At 52.5% G+C, this 21,649-nt stretch overlaps 1 protein-coding gene and 2 gene segments (V, D, J or C); all 3 read right to left on the reverse strand.

Moving 5' to 3' along the window:
* Positions 1-6,127: 6,127 nt before the first annotated feature.
* On the reverse strand, positions 6,128-11,364 carry LOC129391596 (immunoglobulin lambda-1 light chain-like). Its single transcript, XM_055080673.1, has 3 exons — positions 11,295-11,364; positions 10,825-11,148; positions 6,128-6,513 (listed from the first exon to the last, which is right to left on the reverse strand). The coding sequence occupies exons 1-3, from the start codon at positions 11,338-11,340 to the stop codon at positions 6,128-6,130; spliced, it is 756 nt and encodes a 251-aa protein (XP_054936648.1). The 5' UTR covers positions 11,341-11,364.
* Positions 11,365-14,968: 3,604 nt separating this feature from the next.
* On the reverse strand, positions 14,969-15,714 carry LOC112064093 (immunoglobulin lambda variable 3-9-like). The segment is given in 2 exon segments: positions 14,969-15,288; positions 15,669-15,714. Coding segments are annotated over 2 exon segments (366 nt in total).
* A 4,881-nt stretch (positions 15,715-20,595) lies between these two features.
* Positions 20,596-21,236, reverse strand: LOC102974671 (immunoglobulin lambda variable 3-25-like). The segment is given in 3 exon segments: positions 20,596-20,660; positions 20,712-21,032; positions 21,191-21,236. Coding segments are annotated over 3 exon segments (432 nt in total).
* Positions 21,237-21,649: the final 413 nt, after the last annotated feature.

Consider the following 21,649-nt stretch of genomic DNA (forward strand, 5'->3'; position numbering starts at 1 on the left):
TGTTGGCGATGGTCAGGTAGCGGTCAGCCCCAGAGCTGGAGCCTGAGAAGCGGTCGGGAATCCCATCTCCCTTGGTGACGCTTCCGTCACTGGTCAGCTTCATCAGATACCTAGGGGCCTGCCCTACTCTCTGTTGATACCACTCAATGTAGTACGTGCTGTGCTCACTGCTCAGGGTGCAGGTGAGCTTGGCCGAGCCTCCCAGGGAAGAAGATGCAGACGGGGTCTGGGTCAGCACAGGCACAGCACAGAGACCTGCAGACAGAAATGCAAAGGTTGGCTGACGGCCCTGACACTGGGCAGGTGACCCTCAGGACTGTGCTTGAGAGAGGGGCTGGGAGGCCCCCGAGTCCCTGGGCCACTCTGACCTGTGTTGAACAGGAGGGGCAGGAGGTAGAAGGGCACCCAGGTCATGGTGGGAGGTCCTTCTGCGAGCTCTGCACTGAGGCTGCCCAGCTGGACTGGCCTCTCCAGGTCTCTGTCTTATCCTCTCCCCTTGCAGATCGAAAAGGGAGGAGCAGTGAATGCAAATCTACCCCTCCCTCCCCATCCTGTGTCTCAGCTCCTGGCTGAGCCCTGAGCCCAGGGGCCTCACTCTGGGGACTCCCTGGGGTCAGAAGAAGGGCCACGTGTGGGTTTCAGAGAGAGATTTACTCTCCTCAAGAGAAGTGTCTTCAAGGAAGCGCCAGTCATGCCCTTTGCACTTGAGCCCTCCCCAGGGGACTTGGACCTATGAGGGTCCCAGCCCGGCCCCACGGTGCCCCCTGGTGCCCCCAGGATGGACGTCTTCCTACACATGTAGCTACTTTAATAGAATGACAACTTTTGAGCCCCCAGTATATGCCAGACCCTTGGTGAATTTCCTGCAGCACCTCACCTGGCATCATAATAATCCCATAGCGCCCTCTGCTGAAGACACAACCTCTCCCCAGACTAATGAGGAAGAGGAAGCATTGGGAGGGTAAAGGATTCTCCCAGATTCCCCCAGACAGGGATGCATGGGTCAAGATTCCATCCAAGGGACGGACTTCAGAGCCTGACCTTTCAGCCCCCTCCCCACCCTGCCCCCTCAAAACCCCCCATAGTTTCCTGCATCCCTACTCCAGGCCTCCTGAGCCCCTCCTGTCACCACCCTCTCTTCCGTATTCAGGTGATCCGTATCCAGTGTCAATAAAATATTCCTGATGGTCCACCTTTCCATCTAGATCTATTCACAAAATATAACTTTATGACTTGTGGGGTTTATGGAAATGATCTCCCTACTGAAAGGGATGATGTGACACTATTTACTTAAAAATGTACAGACTATTGTCATTCATTTCGCACTATAATAAAAATGTGTTTAACGATTCAGAACCACCTTTAAAATTGTAGTTGTCTTTACTGTCTCGCCTTTGAGAAAGAAGTCACAAGGATACATGTATTAAATCTCCTCATTTTGGGGTACCCTCAATATCCCTGGTCTGGGTGGAAAATGGATCAGCAGTTCCTCTCCAGCAACGACTCTGGACTTGGGACCCTCCATCACCTCTTGGTGTGCTGAGTATGTACTACAGGCACGGTTACCCCAAGGAAACCTCATCCATCTCACCTGCTCTGTCCAACATGGTGGCCACAAACCATGAGGCTGCTGAACATGCAATGTGGGTGGTCGCAGTGAGATGTGCTGTAGATCTGAAATACCCAGCACATTTCAAAGATTTAGGATAGTGTAGTGTAGAATGTATCAATATTTTTATATTTAATTCATATTGAAATGATATTTTCAAGTAGTTCAGTTAAGCAAAACCTATTATGGAAATTAACTGCATCGGTTTCTCCTAATTTTTAAAAAGTGTTTACTGGATAATTTAAAATTACATATGTGGTTCAAATCGTGTATGTAATGGATAGGGCAGCACTGCAAAGTCACAATCTCAGTCACTTGTGTGTGAAATAGGAGAGAGAACTTCCTAGCACATTCAGGAAAGGCCATGTCTTAGCTTTGGAAGCACCACGAAGGGCACAGGAAGGTGGGGAAGTCCAGGAGCTCGGGTGGAGGGACCTCTTTGCTGCCGGGTCTGCCCCGTTCCACTTCTGACTTGAAACAAGTTGCTCTGCCCTTCATGCCTCAGCTTCCGCATCTGTAAGACGGGGTATAATGGGGATGCCTGTTCATTGATTATTTGTGATTAAACAAGTTAATAAGTAGGAAGAACGTGGATGGGTCTTGATATGTATTAAGCACACATGAATATTTACTCCTCTTCCATCTATGAATATCCTTAATCCTTATCCATACACTTAATAGAAAGCAGAGACAGTGGAATAGTGGATGTAGGAATGGGATGGAAGGGAAAAGTCTTGGGTTTGGGATTTGCCACTGACACAATTTTCTGGCCACACCAAAATACACAAACATATTGTAGGACCTCTAACAATTGCCAGTTGAAGTCCTAACCACCAGTGCCCCAGAGTGGGACCTTATTTGGAAATAGGGTCCATTCAGATGTAATTACTTAAGGTGAGTTCATACTGGATTGAGGGGCCCCTAAACCCACTCAGTGCACCTACCAGGTCTCAGGGGCTCTGTTCCAGGTCACCGTGGACACCCTCACCCCCTCTTGCTGGCCTCCTTAGTCTTTCTAAGGCCACTTGGGTCTGGAGCTTAACTGTCCTAAACTCATCAAACTGAGCTTGTGTCAGACTCTAGACCCTGGAATGATGGACAAAATTTGTTCAGAGGAGACTTTTTCTCAGGCCACACGGGTGGGTTTTGGGCAGGGGATGACATCTCTCATCATTTTTTTGCGGGGGTGGGGTCTGTGTTTGATTTTGAATAGTTTCTACTGCTATTTCATCAAGTCCAGTGATCTTCTTCTGCAGCATCTATGTGCTCTCAGTCTCATCCAGTTTATTTTAATCTCAGATGTTGTAGTATTCATTTGCAGAAATTCAACGTGGATCATGTTTTTACACTCTGTGTCTCCATGTAACATGTTCAATCTTTCCTCAACCTCAAGAACAAGTGGACTATAACTGTAAAATTAGCTTTTGTGTCCTTGTCTATCAAATACATCATCTGGGCCATTCAGGGCAAGTTGGGATTCACTGATTTTTGTACTTATTCTGACTCTTATTTTTCTGCTTCCTTACAGGAAAGTTTTGATATTCAGGTATTGTGAATCTTTCCATGCTGGGTATGGGATATTTTGCTTCTCCCTATGTTCTTTCTTTCTCACTTTTTTTAGTTTCAACAAAGGTACTTGGTCACAGTTAAGTCCTTTCTGTACTTGCTTTTACCCTTTTTTAGATGGCACCAGGGGACACGACCTTGGGGGGACTGTCTCTACAGTGACAGCCCTCCCCAGGGAGGGCACAGCTGGGAGCTGCCCGGGGCTCCAGCATGGGTGGGAGGTGGGTGAGCCCGGAGGAGGGACGTGGGGACCCCCACTCTGTCCACTGTGCTGCTTTGCCTTGTTTGGTGTCCCAGGTTGCCACGGGATCCTGGAGGTTCCAGAGCTCTGACGAGCTGGGTGGTTCTGGGCATCCATCCAAGAGATCTGGGCTGATGAGTGGCCGGTCAGCACCACGTGGACCTCCAGGCTCCACTAGCACTGGGTCTCTGCCCTCCGTGTCTGTCCTTCATTCAGGCCTTATTTCCTCAAGTCAACACCGCAGCCCAGACACTGAGGCAGCCTGGTCCTGCCAGTCCATAATCACTCCTGACCCCCCTGTGCAGAGCCTGTCTGGAGGGCTGGGAGGAGGGGCAGCCTGGGGGGCTCAGATCTTGAGGAACCAGGCCAGACCTGTCACTGCTTTGTTCATAGTCCTCCTGGGGCTGGAGGAGAGTGTGAGCCAGACGGGGAGGGGGTTTGTGTCTCACTTCCCCGTCTGCCTGTGTCACTGTGAAGATAACAGAGAAATTGAAATGTATTAAAATGAAAAGCATTTGTTCTATAAAAGTCCTTTTCATGGAGTTGAAAAATCCAGTAAAGTGGGAGAAAATACTTTCCACTCACATATTCATCAAAACACTTGTATATACATTAAAAAATTTGTCAAAACTAATCAATAAACAAAACAACTAAAATCCATGTGGAATTTGGGAAATGTACATTTTGTCGGGAATGTACAGAGGTCAGATGAGCACATGGGGAGATGGTCCCCATGAGTCATTAGGGGAATGTCAATCACACCCTAAAGAGTTGCCGCTACACACCAGTCAGAATGGAGCAGATGGGCTAAAGTAAACAACAGTGGCAAAACCAACGCTGGCTGCGCAGCAGAGGGGCTGGTCGCTCAGGTGTTGCTGGTAGGACTATAAAGTGGTACAGCCACCCTAGAAAACAGCTTTGCAGCTACTATGAAACTAAACATGCAATTACTGTACAATCTAGGAATTGTACCCTTGGGCTTTTATTTCAGAGAAATGAGGACTACTGCTCCCATAAACACGTACACGCAAGTGTTCCCAGCTCCTGTCTTAGTCAGCTCAGGCAGCCATGGAAAAATACCACCCACATGTTGCTTAAACACCACAAATTTATTTTCCATGGTTCTGGAGGTCAGAAGTCTGTGATCAAGATGCCCTAATATTGTTCTTAGTGCAAGATCTCTCCCGGCTCCCTGAAGGCACTTTCTGGCTCTGTCCTTAGAAGGTCTGTCTCAGTGGCTCACTCGGGGTTGAGGATGTGTTTCTGGTCTCTTCTTATAAGGTCACTAATCCTATGTCCACAGGTGCGGACCAACCTGGGAGGAGATACCGTCCTCCACCCTGTTCATCAGTCACTTTCACAGACAGGATGACAGTGTTCTCACCCAGACCCTGACCCGATTATGACCTTGACCAGAGAGATGCCCTCGAATGGGTGTCCATCTCTCTCTGATCGAGTCCATAGCGGCAGACCCCTCCCTGGTGGGTCGCCATCTAAGCACAGCAGGGTATGGTCTCATCGTCTTCCCTTTTCCATCCTTGTCCTCACATCCTGCCGTCTGTCCCTCGGTGTGTCCGTCAGAGGCTCCTGCTGTCTTCTCTTCTTAGCAGCACAGGCCCTGGGGCGTGTGGATGTGGTGGGACCCGCATGGGGTGGGTTTACTCACTGCCATCCTCCTGACTCCCCTTCTACAGTGTAGGGGGACAGGACACTCTCCACTAGAGGGACCTGCAGGAGGCCTTGTTTGGGACAAAAGCACAGCAAAGACTTGGAGAGAATAACCCTTTCTGGGGTGGGGTGACAGGAGAGGGCCCCGTGTCCCCTGTGAGTCCTGGCAGAGTCGGGGACAGGGGTCACTGCAGCACGGAGTCCTGATGTCCTGTCCAGTCCTGCCCCCGCCCCCCTGTCCATCCCTCCCCGGGAGACCAGCCGCCTCCTCCCCTCCTGCCCCCGTGGAGTCCTCCAGGCCACGGGCAGCTCCTGGACTTTCCCTCTCAGGCCTCAGTCACTGGGGGTCCGACTGGGGTAAGGGGACCATATTGTCCAGCTCAGCATCCCCATTCCCCATCCCTGCCGCTGTCCCAGTGGACGTGGTGCTGGCCGGTCCCTAGAACGTCCTGTGGGTGAATGGGGAGCCATTCTTGGCACCAAAGCTGAGACCCTTCCCCAGCAGAAGAAGCCCGGCCGAGCTCCAAGTCTGTACTGCCACAGACCCCTCACCGCTCCCTGACTCTCTAAGGACCAAGCTCTGCACCCACCACGGGGTCAAGGTTCCCATCCTCCCTCCCCAGAGGCCCAGTGCTTCCTGCTGAGCCCTCAGTCCTGGCCAGGGTCCTGCTCTGCACCCGGGGCACCCAAGGCAGGACACTTGGTACCATGACCTGCATGTCGTCTCTGGATGCCAAGATCCATGTTCCTTCCCTGAGAGACCTGGAGCACAGGGCCTGGAGCTACTGGGGACAGGGTCATCTCAGCCCAGCCCTTTCCCAGTGTCCTGTTCCACCCTGGGCTGGGCTGGTCTCTCCCAGCATTGTCCACACAGGCGTGTGAGGAGGAACCAGAACCCCATCTCGTCAACATCACCTAAATTTTAACGTGTGTCTGCCTCTCCCTGGGGATGACTTGGGGAGAGGTTGGGGGTGAGGGGTTTGCAAGGGGAAAACTCAAAGGTCAGGACTCCGGGGACAGACAGGGAGCAGCTCGCTCTGGTGTCATGGGACGGAGGGCATGGGAGGGAGGTTTTGGCCTCTCTTCCCCTTTGTCTGTGTCTCTGTGGTATCCGTATTGGCCATCAGTTTTATAGCTGACACCACAGATATACTCAGTCTCGTCCTCAACTGGATGCTGGCGATGGTCAGGTAGCGGTCAGCCCCAGAGCTGGAGCCTGAGAAGCGGTCGGGGATCCCATCCCCACTGGTGACGCTTCCGTCACTGGTCAGCTTCATCAGATACCTAGGGGCCTGCCCTACTCTCTGTTGATACCACTCAATGTAGTACGTGCTGTGCTCACTGCTCAGGGTGCAGGTGAGCTTGGCCGAGCCTCCCAGGGAAGAAGATGCAGACGGGGTCTGGGTCAGCACAGGCACAGCACAGAGACCTGCAGACAGAAATGCAAAGGTTGGCTGACGGCCCTGACACTGGGCAGGTGACCCTCAGGACTGTGCTGAAGGGAGAGGCTGGGAGGCCCCCGAGTCCCTGGGCCACTCTGACCTGTGTTGAACAGGAGGGGCAGGAGGTAGAAGGGCACCCAGGTCATGGTGGGAGGTCCTTCTGCGAGCTCTGCACTGAGGCTGCCCAGCTGGACTGGCCTCTCCAGGTCTCTGTCTTATCCTCTCCCCTTGCAGCTCGAAAAGGGAGGAGCAGTGAATGCAAATCTACCCCTCCCTCCCCATCCTGTGTCTCAGTTCCTGGCTGAGCCCTGGGCCCAGAGGCCTCACTCTGGGACTCCCTGGGGTCAGAAGAAGGGCCACGTGTGGGTTTCAGAGAGAGATTTACTCTCCTCAAGAGAAGTGTCTTCAAGGAAGCGCCAGTCATGCCCTTTGCACTTGAGCCCTCCCCAGGGGACTTGGACCTATGAGGGTCCCAGCCAGGACCCACGGTGCCCCCTGGTGCCCCCAGGATGGACGTCTTCCTACACATGTAGCTACTTTAATAGAATGACAACTTTTGAGCCCCCAGTATATGCCAGACCCTTGGTGAATTTCCTGCAGCACCTCACCTGGCATCATAATAATCCCATAGCGCCCTCTGCTGAAGACACAACCTCTCCCCAGACTAATGAGGAAGAGGAAGCATTGGGAGGGTAAAGGATTCTCCCAGATTCCCCCAGACAGGGATGCATGGGTCAAGATTCCATCCAAGGGACTGACTTCAGAGCCTGAGCTTTCAGCCCCTTCCCCACCCTGCCCCCTCAAAACCCCCTATAGTTTCCTCCATCCCTACTCCAGGCCTCCTGAGTCCCTCCTGTCACCACCCTCTCTTCTGTATTCAGGTGGTCCGTATCCAGTGTCAATAAAATATTCCTGATGGTCCACCTTTCCATCTAGATCTATTCACAAAATATAACTTTATGACTTGTGGGGTTTATGGAAATGATCTCCCTACTGAAAGGGATGATGTGACACTATTTACTTAAAAATGTACAGACTATTGTCATTCATTTCGCAGACTATAATAAAAATGTGTTTAACGATTCAGAACCACCTTTAAAATTGTAGTTGTATTTACTGTCTCGCCTTTGAGAAAGAAGTCACAAGGATACATGTATTAAATCTCCTCATTTGGGGTACCGTCAATATCCCTGGTCTGGGTGGAAAATGGATCAGCAGTTCCTCTCCAGCAACGACTCTGGACTTGGGACCCTCCATCACCTCTTGGTGTGCTGAGTATGTACTACAGGCACGGTTACCCCAAGGAAACCTCATCCATCTCACCTGCTCTGTCCAACATGGTGGCCACAAACCATGAGGCTGCTGAACATGCAATGTGGGTGGTCGCAGTGAGATGTGCTGTAGATCTGAAATACCCAGCACATTTCAAAGATTTAGGATAGTGTAGTGTAGAATGTATCAATATTTTTATATTTAATTCATATTGAAATGATATTTTCAAGTAGTTCAGTTAAGCAAAACCTATTATGGAAATTAACTGCATCGGTTTCTCCTAATTTTTAAAAAGTGTTTACTGGATAATTTAAAATTACATATGTGGTTCAAATCGTGTATGTAATGGATAGGGCAGCACTGCAAAGTCACAATCTCAGTCACTTGTGTGTGAAATAGGAGAGAGAACTTCCTAGCACATTCAGGAAAGGCCATGTCTTAGCTTTGGAAGCACCACGAAGGGCACAGGAAGGTGGGGAAGTCCAGGAGCTCGGGTGGAGGGACCTCTTTGCTGCCGGGTCTGCCCCGTTCCACTTCTGACTTGAAACAAGTTGCTCTGCCCTTCATGCCTCAGCTTCCGCATCTGTAAGACGGGGTATAATGGGGATGCCTGTTCATTGATTATTTGTGATTAAACAAGTTAATAAGTAGGAAGAACGTGGATGGGTCTTGATATGTATTAAGCACACATGAATATTTACTCCTCTTCCATCTATGAATATCCTTAATCCTTATCCATACACTTAATAGAAAGCAGAGACAGTGGAATAGTGGATGTAGGAATGGGATGGAAGGGAAAAGTCTTGGGTTTGGGATTTGCCACTGACACAATTTTCTGGCCACACCAAAATACACAAACATATTGTAGGACCTCTAACAATTGCCAGTTGAAGTCCTAACCACCAGTGCCCCAGAGTGGGACCTTATTTGGAAATAGGGTCCATTCAGATGTAATTACTTAAGGTGAGTTCATACTGGATTGAGGGGCCCCTAAACCCACTCAGTGCACCTACCAGGTCTCAGGGGCTCTGTTCCAGGTCACCGTGGACACCCTCACCCCCTCTTGCTGGCCTCCTTAGTCTTTCTAAGGCCACTTGGGTCTGGAGCTTAACTGTCCTAAACTCATGAAAGGCCATGTCTTAGCTTTGGAAGCACCACGACGGGCACAGGAAGGTGGGGAAGTCCAGGAGCTCGGGTGGAGGGACCTCTTTGCTGCCGGGTCTGCCCCGTTCCACTTCTGACTTGAAACAAGTTGCTCTGCCCTTCATGTCTCAGCTTCCGCATCTGTAAGATGGGATATAATGGGGATGCCTGTTCATTGATTATTTGTGATTAAACAAGTTAATAAGTAGGAAGAACGTGGATGGGTCTTGATATGTATTAAGCACACATGAATATTTACTCCTCTTCCATCTATGAATATCCTTAATCCTTATCCATACACTTAATAGAAAGCAGAGACAGTGGAATAGTGGATGTAGGAATGGGATGGAAGGGAAAAGTCTTGGGTTTGGGATTTGCCACTGACACAATTTTCTGGCCACACCAAAATACACAAACATATTGTAGGACCTCTAACAATTGCCAGTTGAAGTCCTAACCACCAGTGCCCCAGAGTGGGACCTTATTTGGAAATAGGGTCCATTCAGATGTAATTACTTAAGGTGAGTTCATACTGGATTGAGGGGCCCCTAAACCCACTCAGTGCACCTACCAGGTCTCAGGGGCTCTGTTCCAGGTCACCGTGGACACCCTCACCCCCTCTTGCTGGCCTCCTTAGTCTTTCTAAGGCCACTTGGGTCTGGAGCTTAACTGTCCTAAACTCATCAAACTGAGCTTGTGTCAGACTCTAGACCCTGGAATGATGGACAAAATTTGTTCAGAGGAGACTTTTTCTCAGGCCACACGGGTGGGTTTTGGGCAGGGGATGACATCTCTCATCATTTTTTTGCGGGGGTGGGGTCTGTGTTTGATTTTGAATAGTTTCTACTGCTATTTCATCAAGTCCAGTGATCTTCTTCTGCAGCATCTATGTGCTCTCAGTCTCATCCAGTTTATTTTAATCTCAGATGTTGTAGTATTCATTTGCAGAAATTCAACGTGGATCATGTTTTTACACTCTGTGTCTCCATGTAACATGTTCAATCTTTCCTCAACCTCAAGAACAAGTGGACTATAACTGTAAAATTAGCTTTTGTGTCCTTGTCTATCAAATACATCATCTGGGCCATTCAGGGCAAGTTGGGATTCACTGATTTTTGTACTTATTCTGACTCTTATTTTTCTGCTTCCTTACAGGAAAGTTTTGATATTCAGGTATTGTGAATCTTTCCATGCTGGGTATGGGATATTTTGCTTCTCCCTATGTTCTTTCTTTCTCACTTTTTTTAGTTTCAACAAAGGTACTTGGTCACAGTTAAGTCCTTTCTGTACTTGCTTTTACCCTTTTTTAGATGGCACCAGGGGACACGACCTTGGGGGGACTGTCTCTACAGTGACAGCCCTCCCCAGGGAGGGCACAGCTGGGAGCTGCCCGGGGCTCCAGCATGGGTGGGAGGTGGGTGAGCCCGGAGGAGGGACGTGGGGACCCCCACTCTGTCCACTGTGCTGCTTTGCCTTGTTTGGTGTCCCAGGTTGCCACGGGATCCTGGAGGTTCCAGAGCTCTGACGAGCTGGGTGGTTCTGGGCATCCATCCAAGAGATCTGGGCTGATGAGTGGCCGGTCAGCACCACGTGGACCTCCAGGCTCCACTAGCACTGGGTCTCTGCCCTCCGTGTCTGTCCTTCATTCAGGCCTTATTTCCTCAAGTCAACACCGCAGCCCAGACACTGAGGCAGCCTGGTCCTGCCAGTCCATAATCACTCCTGACCCCCCTGTGCAGAGCCTGTCTGGAGGGCTGGGAGGAGGGGCAGCCTGGGGGGCTCAGATCTTGAGGAACCAGGCCAGACCTGTCACTGCTTTGTTCATAGTCCTCCTGGGGCTGGAGGAGAGTGTGAGCCAGACGGGGAGGGGGTTTGTGTCTCACTTCCCCGTCTGCCTGTGTCACTGTGAAGATAACTACTGCTATAAGCTGACCCACAGTAATAGTCAGCCTCGTCCTCGGCCTGGGCCCCGCTGATGGTCAGGGTGGCTGTGTTGCCTGATTTGGAGCCAGAGAATCGGTCAGGGATCCCTGAGGCCCGCTTGCTATCCTGATAAATGACCAGCACAGGGGCCTGCCCTTGCTTCTGCTGGTACCAGTAAGCATAATAGCTTCCTACGCTGCCTCCCTGGCAGGTGATCCTGGCCGTCTGTCCCAAGGCCACGGACACCGCAGGTGGCTGCGTCAGCTCAGAAGAGGCCACAGAACCTGCAAGAGAGGAGAGGAGAGCGAGGGTGAGGAAGAGGGTCTCCTCCCTGCAGCCTCCTGCCCCCTGCAGCAGCTCCTGTGCTGAGCTGAAGTTCAGGACCAGGCTGAGCTCTGGTCACTTTTCGGGCTGAGCCTGGGGGCAGCACCTGTGCAGAGAGCGAGGAGGGGGAGCAGGAGAGGGGTCCAGGCCATGGTGGAGACGCCCCGAGCTGTGCCTTTGACACACCACAGCAGCGCTGGGCTCTACTTAGATCCTTTTATTCCCTCTCAGAGCTTTGAGGGGGGCAGTGAGGGTTTGGGTTTATGCAAATTTACACCCCCCCCCCCGGGGCTCCTCACTGAGATGGGAGTCACCCAAACCATCAGCCCAGGCGACTGTCACCCAGCTTCCTCCACGGCTTCGCATGTCCAAAAAGTCAGACTTGGCCTCCAAGGCCTGAGGTCACAGTCACCTCCCTTATGTCTGACCACATGACCACTGTCTGAAACCATCCTGGCCTGTGGTCTCTCCTGGGCTGGCCAGTGGGGCTGTCATCCTGGCAGCATCCTGGCCGTGGGCTGAGGCATGGACTGTGCCCCTTTCCCTGGGTGTCCTGGGGTTCACTGTGAATGCGACCCTTGAATATGGTTACTGTGTCCTGAGCGGATGGCACGGTCAGTCCCAACTTCCTGCCGAGCACTGAATCTTGGACACCTGTGGACCCTTAGGGCTGGTTCCCTCTGAGGCTCCACTTGGGCAGCCCCACCCTCTGTCCTGATGCTCCTGGCTGCGCTCTGCTTCCCCCTGCTGGGGAGTAGAATCAGACCGGGGCTCCCCTCCCTCAGGTCACCCCAAAGACCACCTGAGAGAGTGTGGACCAGGGAGTCCAGCCCTGCCTCTGAGCAGCTGTGACCCCTGCCCTGCCCGGCCCAGCACAGAGAGGTCACCTACACAGTGCAATTGTTATTCCTGTAACCATGTCTCAGGGTAGAAATGCCCTTCCTGTCCCTTTGGTTTTGTTAGTAGAGTAGAGTGTGCAGGATGAACTGTAGCTGCAAAGGGTCAAGTTCCAGAGCAACGTGTGTAATCCCCTCAGGACCCATGGTTCCTTGTATTTGGGAACCAAGATTGATACTCTCCCCTCCCCAGGAGGTCACTTGGGTGATGATGTTCCTGGCACTTGAGGTCATTTAAGCCCTTACATCACCATCATCATCATCATCATCACCATCATCATCACCAGCTTCATCACCATCATCTCCCTCATCAACATCATGATCTCGACCAACTCTCCTCCTTTTTTAAATTATTTTTATTTTTTTATGTCATCTCACACCTCTCAGAGTTTGTGGTGCTAGCATTTCTACCTTAGCATAGTCTGCCTTTTTACGGAAACTGGGGATCTCCTGCTTATTCCACTGGGATTCTATCCAGAAATCATACAGATGGCTGAACCCCTCTCCTTGGATTCCTGCAGAGTGACGACAGGAAACTCTAGGACCTCATAACTCACTGATTCCCTCTTTAGTTAACAATACACTTTGGTGGCCTTTGTATAATTGAACTTGGAAAAGAATTTCTTAAGGTCAGTACATTCCTCCCCATTTTATAGCAGGTAAAGCTGTGGCCCAGAGAGAGTAAGTCCCCAGATTAATAGAGAAAAGTGGGGTGAGCCCAGGATGGAGCCCAGGGGTCCTGGTTTCAGACCCTGGCCCTTTGGGGCAGAACTTCATCAGGGAGGGAGGGGAGCGAGAGGGCCAGGCTGGGAGGAGTGACGGGGTGCCCAGGATCACTGTCGTCCCCACCACATCCTTTCTGTCCATAGAAACCCCCTCAGCCCGCATGTGGGGGTGGTCAGCGGGGCTGTACCCCAGATTAAGCTGGAGAATCTGTGGGGCTGCGGGGCTGCCTGGCCATTCAGGGGCCTGGCTGGGTCCTGCTGCCTCTGCTGCAGTGATGCTTGGTCCTCATTCTCCTGAGCAGGTGGGAGTGACTGGTGTCTCACGGCCAATCTATTGGTTGAGAGCTGAGTCTTCAGAGGTCTGTAAGGCCTACATTTTACCAAAAGTACCTTAAGACCAGCCTTTTTAAAATTAACCTATGTGTTGCCTTTATTATAGTTTTTATTTCTTAGAATGACTGTAATTACTATCTCTGATCCTTTCATGTCTGTGTGAAGGGCTCTGTTAGCATTTCTCACAATAGAGAACCGCTGTCCTCCTGTCCACAGTGAACACACTCCTCTCTGTGGAACTTTTGCAAAGATCCCATAGCCTAGAGTCATAAGGAATCTTAGCTGATAAATGCTGGATCAGAGAGAAGTGATAAACAAATGTGAGGGCGGCAACCTTGAGGATCTTATCTGGTAACAAAACTAACAGCTAAAATGAACTTCTGGGCACCTGGGAATGCGGCGGCTGTGGACTGGAACGATGAATGTGAATTCTCTGAAATACATTCATACATACATACATACGGAGAGAGAGAAAGGCTGTAACTGTCCAGGGCACCAGGTAACCCATGTTATGACCAGGGAGAGGGTATATGGGTGATCACTACACAATTCTTCTGCTTTGTTGGTCAAATGACTTCAAAATTCAAATTCCTGTACTTTATTTCAGACTGAGCAAGTTTTAAAATATTGTAAAATATACATACATAAGAGTTATTACTTTAATCACCGTGATGGTTCATTTTGTGTGTCCATTTGACTCGGAAACCGAGGTCCCACTTACATTTATTTCTGCGGGTGTCCGGGGGTGTTTCTGGAGGACATGAGCCTTTGAACCTGTGGGCTCAGTGAAGCAGGTGGCCCTCCCCATGTTGGCATGGGAGGAACAAAAGGCCAAGGAAGGTAGAGTCCCCCCCCTCCCTGACGGGGGAGCTGGGACATCGGTCTCCCACCCTGGGACTGAGAGTCATACGTCAGCTTCCCTGGTTCTCAGGCCTTCGGACTGAATCTCACCCCTGGCTCTGCCGGGTGTCCAATTGCAGACGGTGCTTCCTGGGACTTCTCAACCTCCAAAACCTCATGGCCAGATTCCTCATAATAAATCCTCATAATAAATTGCTCACAATAAATCTCTGTCTATTCGTACCTATCCTATTTGTTTTGTGTCTGGAGAAACCTGGATAATACAATCATTTTTGAGTGAAAATCCAGTGGTACTAAAACACATTCACAACGTTGTGCACCCATCACCATGATCTATTTTTAGAGCTTTTTCATCACCCCAAACAGAAACTCTGCCCCCATCAGACAGTAATTTTGGGCACTTGGGACCTGGGGTCCAACCTGAGGACAGTGTGTCCAGGAGAGTGTCCCCAGGAGAAGCCAGGTGGACTCAGCACTTCCTCTGCGGTTTCTGTGAAATCTCAGGAGAGGAAGGGTCCCAGGGGACAGGGCCGGGTCTCAGGCCTTTCCAGGCCGCAGGTAGCCCCGCAGGACGTGGGGCGCCTCATCCAGGAGAGCAGGGGACCCAGCCCCAGGACTCCTGCAGCGGGTCCCACCAGGAGGAGACGGATCCCCAGAGAGCTCCGCCGGCTCAGAGAGCGCAGCATCTCCCGAGACATGGGATCGCACTCGGGCCCTGGACCGCATCGTGACCCCTAAAACTTTCCTTTCCTCTCAACCCTGACAGCAGTCTTTGTAGCTCAGAGCAGACACCTTTCTCCATTTTCATCAGGATGAGCCAGGGCCCCAAGAGGACAGAGTGTCTAGCCCTGGAGGAGCCGGGCCAGGACCAGAGAGGACGCCCAAGCCTCAGGCCTGCCCTCCAGCTGCTCCGAGGCGGGTGGAGTGAGCGCCGGGCCAGGCAGGGAGCTTAGTGTCTCACTTCTCTATCTCCCTGTGTCACCATGAGGATTATAACTGCTGTCATATGACTGATAGTAATAGTCAGCCTCGTCCTCAGCCCGGACTCCGCTGATGGTTAGGGTGGCCGGGTTCCCCGATTTGCAGCCAGATATCCAGTCAGGGATCCCCGAGGGCCGGTTGCCAGCACCATAGACGACCAGCACAGGGGCCTGGCCTGGCTTCCGCTGGTACCGTTGAACATATTTACTTCCAGTGTTGTTCCCCCCACACGTGATCCTGGCCGTCTGTCCCAGGGACACCGACACCGAGGGTGACTGAGTCAGTTCATAGGAGGGCACAGTGCCTGCAGGAGAGGAAAGGATAGGTGGGCTGGAGACCCAGAGACCCCCACCTGCCTGGCCTGGACTAAGCTCCAAAGGTTCTCTGGGCCTCGAGGGCGCCCCCTCCCGTCAGTCTCAGCCCCAGTGGCTCATGGGCCTGGCTGGTGGATGGAGCCTCTGAACAAATGAGAACCCCCCTCACTTTCTCTGGCAGGCGCAGCCCCTCGGGGCTCACACACAGCAGTGAGCACAGTGGGGAGATTTCAGCCCCTCCAGCCCCCCATCCTGCGGCAGGGCCAGGAGTCTCCTGTCCCCACGGGCAGCGCCCTGCTGAGCTCAGAGTCAGGGCCAGGCCTGTCCCCGAGCCCTGGGCCTGGGGTGGGTGTGACCCTGCGGGCAGCACCTGTGCAGTGAGCCAGGAGGCCGAGGAGGAGGGGGGTCCAGGCCATGGGGGAGGCACCCCGAGTCTGCTCCCCGAGGCCTAGGCTGGGCAGGGTTGTTCCCAGGCCTCTCTTATGCCCTGGCTGGAGAGAGAGCTGCTGGGGATGCAAATCAGCCAGAGCCCCGGGGGGCTGCCTGGGGAGCTCTGTGGTTTCAGAGAAGGGCTCAGACCCCAGGGACACGGAGAGGGAGTGGTGGCCCCTGCAGACCCCACCTCGGCCCGGGGATCCTCCTCCACCTGCTGTCCCATGGTCTGGGGGTGACATCTCCACCCCAGTCTGAGTCCTGGCCTCACTCCTGGACGGGCCTGGCCACTGAGAGCTCAGAGGTGGGTCTGTATTCTCTGAACTCATTCCATGGGTGACACTAGGAGGCTTGGACTGTACAGGATTCTCCCCCGATCACAGTTCCTGGGCCCAAGACTGAATAAAATTCACGGTTTGACAAAGCACATGGAGTGTTCCAGGCCATCGCGGTGCTGTGTCTGCCCTGGGCTGTGAGCTCCTGGGGCTGTGTCCTAGTGTCCCCATCGTGCCTCAGGGGCAGGAACAGACAAGGGGCTAAAAGAAATGTTTGCTCTATGAGAGAATGAGAGGGGGCTTCAGGGTTTAGTAACTCTGCAAGGGAAAGTCCATCCTAATCCATTTCCCTTCAGTTACTGGGAAAATATATACGTCAGAAACATCACAATGACGGAAAGCTCATTGAGTGACTGCTGTGTGTCAGCCACTGGGAAACAGGAAGTGTGGAAGTTTCTGGTTCCCCCCCTTTCCTGTGAGGGGTAAGTGGAGGGACAGGTCGGGGGACAGTGGGAGAGCTGCCAGGGCGTGGGAGCAGCTGTGTCTGGAGGACGGGGGCTCCGAGCACAGGGAAGGGAGTGGCCACGTGTGGCACAGGGAGGATGAGCATTTCTGGACAGCGGTGGCTTTTTAGCAGTATTAGGTGGGCTGGCAGGGGGTGTGGGGCAGGGCAACAGGCGCCGTCTCCAAGAGCAGGAGTGGGACACACGGAGACAGAAATATGTACCTGAGAGTGAAGGTGACACTGCAGAAACAGAAGTACACTTGTCCTCACGTGTGAGGTCCTGGTTACTCCTTCCCCTGCACTGGAGCCCTGGTGCCCAGGACACCACTCCTCCAGGTGGCTCTGCCGGGCTACCTCTGCTGCCCCCTGGTGGCCGCTCTACACTGGAGGCGGAGACTCAGTTCTAGGTGTAGTTTCAGAGCCCGCTGCTCAGGTGGTGATTTCCCAGATCCAGGGATGGTGACCCCAATCAGGATTTACTCCCCCTCCGTGCCTCTGTCTGCCTCACGTCCTGGCACGAGGGGCTGAGATTACTCGTGAAGATATGAACAGGCTCATGTGGAAGAAGGGGGGGCCTGGGCTCACGGAGGCATCCCTGCTCCTGTCTGTGGGTTGGGGGGAGGTCACGCAGGTGGGATGGGCCGTTGGGGACACCTCCCTCAGGGGGTGGCTCTTATTGCTGCCAGCTTTAGGTATGGGCCTGATGCGGGGTGGCGGCTACAGCTCCAAAGGCACGGTTAGGACCACACCCACCAGGAAATGTTCATTCAGACCCACTTTGGGCTGGCACGGTCCCTCCAGGGAATTCAGCATGAACAGTCCCTGCCGGAAGGGTGTTTCCATCCTGTGTGGGGGGCAGTGCGGGGGACACAGTGGCTTTGCACAACTGGCAGAGAATCTCCACCACCGTCACCTACACATTGCCCGCAGTGTTTATTTAAAAACCAAACACTTGCTTCTTTCAGGTCTCTGGCTGTCAGGTTTGACCAGGTGGCCCAGCGCTGTGCTATGGGATGTAAGGGTCAGTTGGCTGGAGTTCGTCTCGGGGAACTCTTGCTCTTGGAAAGGAAAGAAATAGCAGGAATTGATGCAGATACTTTCCTCTTGAACATGGTGTGAGAGCTGGAGCTACAGCAGCCATCCTGAGGTCTGTCATCCACAAGAATGAAAGCAAGGCCAACATTATAGGGACAAGGGACCTGGATGCTGGCAAGATCTTGGATCCCACGTGGAATCTGTGATCACCCAGAGAACAAGAGAAGTCTTCCCTCAGACTTATCTTGGTGAGACTACAGTAGGTCCCGCCTGTTCATGTCTCTGCTTTTCATCAGTGAGTCCTGAAATTTAAAAAAAAATATGTATTCCGACCAAGCAGGGAAAGTCTGAGCACAAATGCATCAGTTAACGAAACTAGTGATAGGGAAAGAACCCCATCGTGCTGTGTGCTGTGGGGATAATTAATCTAGAGAAGAGATAGACAATGACAGGCAGGCTGCTCTGTAATCAGAGGTTGGGGGCCTCCCCAAAGGGGTAACTCTGGAGCTGCCCTCAGGACCGGGGAGAACCAAGTAGTAAGAAGTGAGCATGGGAAAGGCTGAGTCTTGGCCAGTGGAGAGGAGTCGGGTGTGTTGGAGGATCTGAAAGGACAGGACAACCTTGAGGGATCTGGGATGTAAACCCAGCTCCGGGCCAGTGTAATATGTTCTCTGAGTTAAGAATTTGAGGGGCAGGAGTGACATGTAACAGGTGGGGCAAAGGGGATTCACACGTAATAAATTCGGGTCTTTGCAGCTGCTTAGCACAGGCTGGAGCCCGGGGAGCAGGAACAGGATTGACAATTGACACAGGTGGGTTGAGACCACCCCCTTGGCCTTCCCTACTTTACCTGAGGGCTGAAGACCTTCGGGGGGGGGCGGTTAATAGTGCCTCTCCCATGCCAAGTATCCACCATGCAGCCGTGCTGGGGCTTTAGCTGCTGCATGTGCCTCTGGTCCTGAGCCCTGTCTACTGTCCCGTGTGGCTGACCAGTCACTGCCTTCCATAAATGTCTGCAGATTTGCTGCTGTGACTGGGAGCCCAGGACTCGAGGAGCTCACTTGACAGGGAAAGGCAGGGGCTGAGAGAGGGAATGACAATGCCAAGGTCACTTGGGGGCTAGAGAGAAGAGAGATGTCTTAATCCCTAAATAATAGCCTCTTCTGAGTGTCCTAGAATCAGACTGGGCCAGGAGGGGGCTGTGGTAACTTCTCAGCCTGAATTGCAGATTCTTCCTGTCAGTTCTCCCCACTGCCTCTGGGGGCGCTGCTGCACCTCCCCTGGGGCCGGCTGACACCTGGGAGGCTGACAGTGCCCTGCTCCCCGTGGGGCTGAACAGAAAGCCCAAGGACAACACACTCGAGATTCAAAGCAACGAGAGCAGCCTTTTCATGATCCCTCCTCTGGAGGAATCCTGGACTTACTGCTTAGGTCTTAGGGATTCGGTGCATAAAATATCATCTGTTGCTGGTTCACGGTCCATTACTGTGACAAGTTAATTGTACATTTAATAATCTGTAATTGTCAGTACTTTTTGAACGTAATTTTTTCCCATGTGGTTTCCATCCTCCAAATTAGACATCCGCCCTCATGCAAGACAGGAGTGCACTTGGAGGAAACTTTTGGCTTTTCTTTTAAAAAAAAATCCACAGGTGACATTTTAATATTTCTAATGTGCACTTTTCCCCTGGGGAATCTAGAATTCTGTGTGAAGCAGGAGATCTATGTGCCATTGTTCAGGTTGTCACATGTTTGTTTAAGCATTCTCCAGGGAAATGGTCTTTGGGTGTAAATTCACTGTTTTCCAAGGTCACCCAGAAATTTCCTCATTGTACGTCTACGAGTTTGGACAGTGGCTCTTTTTTGTGAGGAAAGCCATGCATTGTAGGATGTCAAGGTTTTATTTCTTTACAAGAAGGAGAAACATACCCAGCCAACTGATGGGTCAATAGCTGTGCAAAAATCAACCCAGTTCCTCCCCAGATCCTGTTTCAGATGAAGACTAAGGCTTTGGCATAACGGGGGTGTCTACTGTGACATTGGGACCCTACTTTGAAACAGAACAGATGTTCTCGGTCGTCCCCATCACTTACAACTCCTACTCACAGGACAGCATGATAGTGGTGACAGTTTTCAGTCATCATTTTGGATAGAGAAATCGTTTTTTGCCAGTTTCTTTCACAAACATTCTCACCAGAGCTTATTGGTCTCCAATGCAACTTTTTATAAAAATTCAAGGACAATCAGATCTACCTGGGGATTTTGAAGAGCACATTGTGGATTTAGGTGGGGAAACAGAGACTCGGGGGTATATATAACCTCCTCGGGACCCGGAGGAGCAAGTTGAGAACAGCTGGCCAACTTAGATCGGGGTCCCTGGGAGCCGATTCTGAGACGTTAAGTGCATGTCCTGGAAATCTGGAACGAGATGAGGAGGGGAGACTGGGCCGAGGGGAGGGGACCCGGGATTTGGTCACACAAATGAGGACTCAGGGTTCTGCAGGAAAGTTAAAGCTGGTCCGTTCGGGTCATCCTAAACTGCGTCAGAGCCTGGGGATGGTGGCCTCAGGCATCATTCACCTGACCCTCTCTGACCTGGGGGATAAACCGGGGTGGGGGGCAGTTTTCTGCACCAACACCATTTCCCAGTGAGGGCAGCGCTGTGAGTTGTCACAGGCTCCCAGCAGCCTTGGCTGAGTAGACGAGGCCAGAAGCGAGAAGGAGGTAGATGCCAGAATGCCCACTGCTCTGGTGTGTTCCATTCAGAATCCAGGCTGCCATGGGAGCCTGGGGCTTCAGCATCAGATGGGATGGGACATTCTGTGGTCACATCCTAGACAGCTGGGCCAAGAGGGGCCCAGTGACCACGATATGGAAATGTGGGGAAAGCTATCACTGGAGGGATGTGTCCCTCTGTCTGTCCTTCCATACAGGGCCGCTGTCTGAAGTTCCCGACGTGGCCAGACAGCACTAGGACAGCCTGGTCCTGCCAGCCCATAATCCACTCCTGACCCCCTGTGCAGAGCCTGCCTGGAGGGTTGGGAGGAGGGTCAGTCTGGGGAGCTCAGATCTGGAGGAACTGGGCCAGACCTGTCACTGTTTGTCCACAGTCCTCCTGGGGTTGGAGGAGAGTGTGAGCCAGACGGGGAGGGGGTTTGTGTCTCACTTCCCCGTCTGCCTGTGTCACTGTGAAGATAACCACTGCTGTCAGCTGACCCACAGTAATAGTCAGCCTCGTCCTCGGCCTTGGCCCTGCTGATGGTCAGGGTGGCAATTTTGCCTGAGCTGGAACCAGAGAATCGGTCAGTGATCCCTGAGGGCCGCTGGCTATCCTTATAAATGACCTGCAGGGTCTGGCCTGGCTTCTGCTGGTACCAATATGTATATTTTTCGTCCAGTAGGTCTCCAGAGCAGGTGATCTTGGCCGTCTGTTCCAAGGCCACGGACACTACAGGCGGCTGGGTCAGCTCATAAGAGGCCACGGAGCCTGTAAGAGAGGATGGGAGAGGGTTTGAGAATGAAGGACCCATTCGCAGGGAGGGATCCCACTCTGAGGCTGTGCCTGGGCTGAACTCTGGGTTTGAGGCAGGCCCAGCCCAGTATCCTGGGTGTCCTGAGCCTGCGAGCAGGGCTGGGGGGCAGCACCTGTGCAGAGAGTGAGGATGGGGAGCAGAAGAGGGGTCCAGGCCATGGTGGAGACGCCCCGAGCTGTGCCTTTGAGACACCACAGCAGCGCTGGGCTCTACTTAGATCCTTTTATTCCCTCTCAGAGTTTTGAGGGGGGCAGTGAGGGTTTGGGTTTATGCAAATTCCCCCCCCCCGGGGCTCCTCACTGAGATGGGAGTCACCCAAACCATCAGCCCAGGCGACTGTCACCCAGCTTCCTCCACGGCTTCGCATGTCCAAAAAGTCAGACTTGGCCTCCAAGGCCTGAGGTCACAGTCACCTCCCTTATGTCTGACCACATGACCACTGTCTGAAACCATCCTGGCCTGTGGTCTCTCCTGGGCTGGCCAGTGGGGCTGTCATCCTGGCAGCATCCTGGCCGTGGGCTGAGGCATGGACTGTGCCCCTTTCCCTGGGTGTCCTGGGGTTCACTGTGAA

This window comes from Physeter macrocephalus, chromosome 19 (genome assembly GCF_002837175.3).
Source record: "Physeter macrocephalus isolate SW-GA chromosome 19, ASM283717v5, whole genome shotgun sequence".
NCBI lineage: Eukaryota > Metazoa > Chordata > Mammalia > Artiodactyla > Physeteridae > Physeter > Physeter macrocephalus.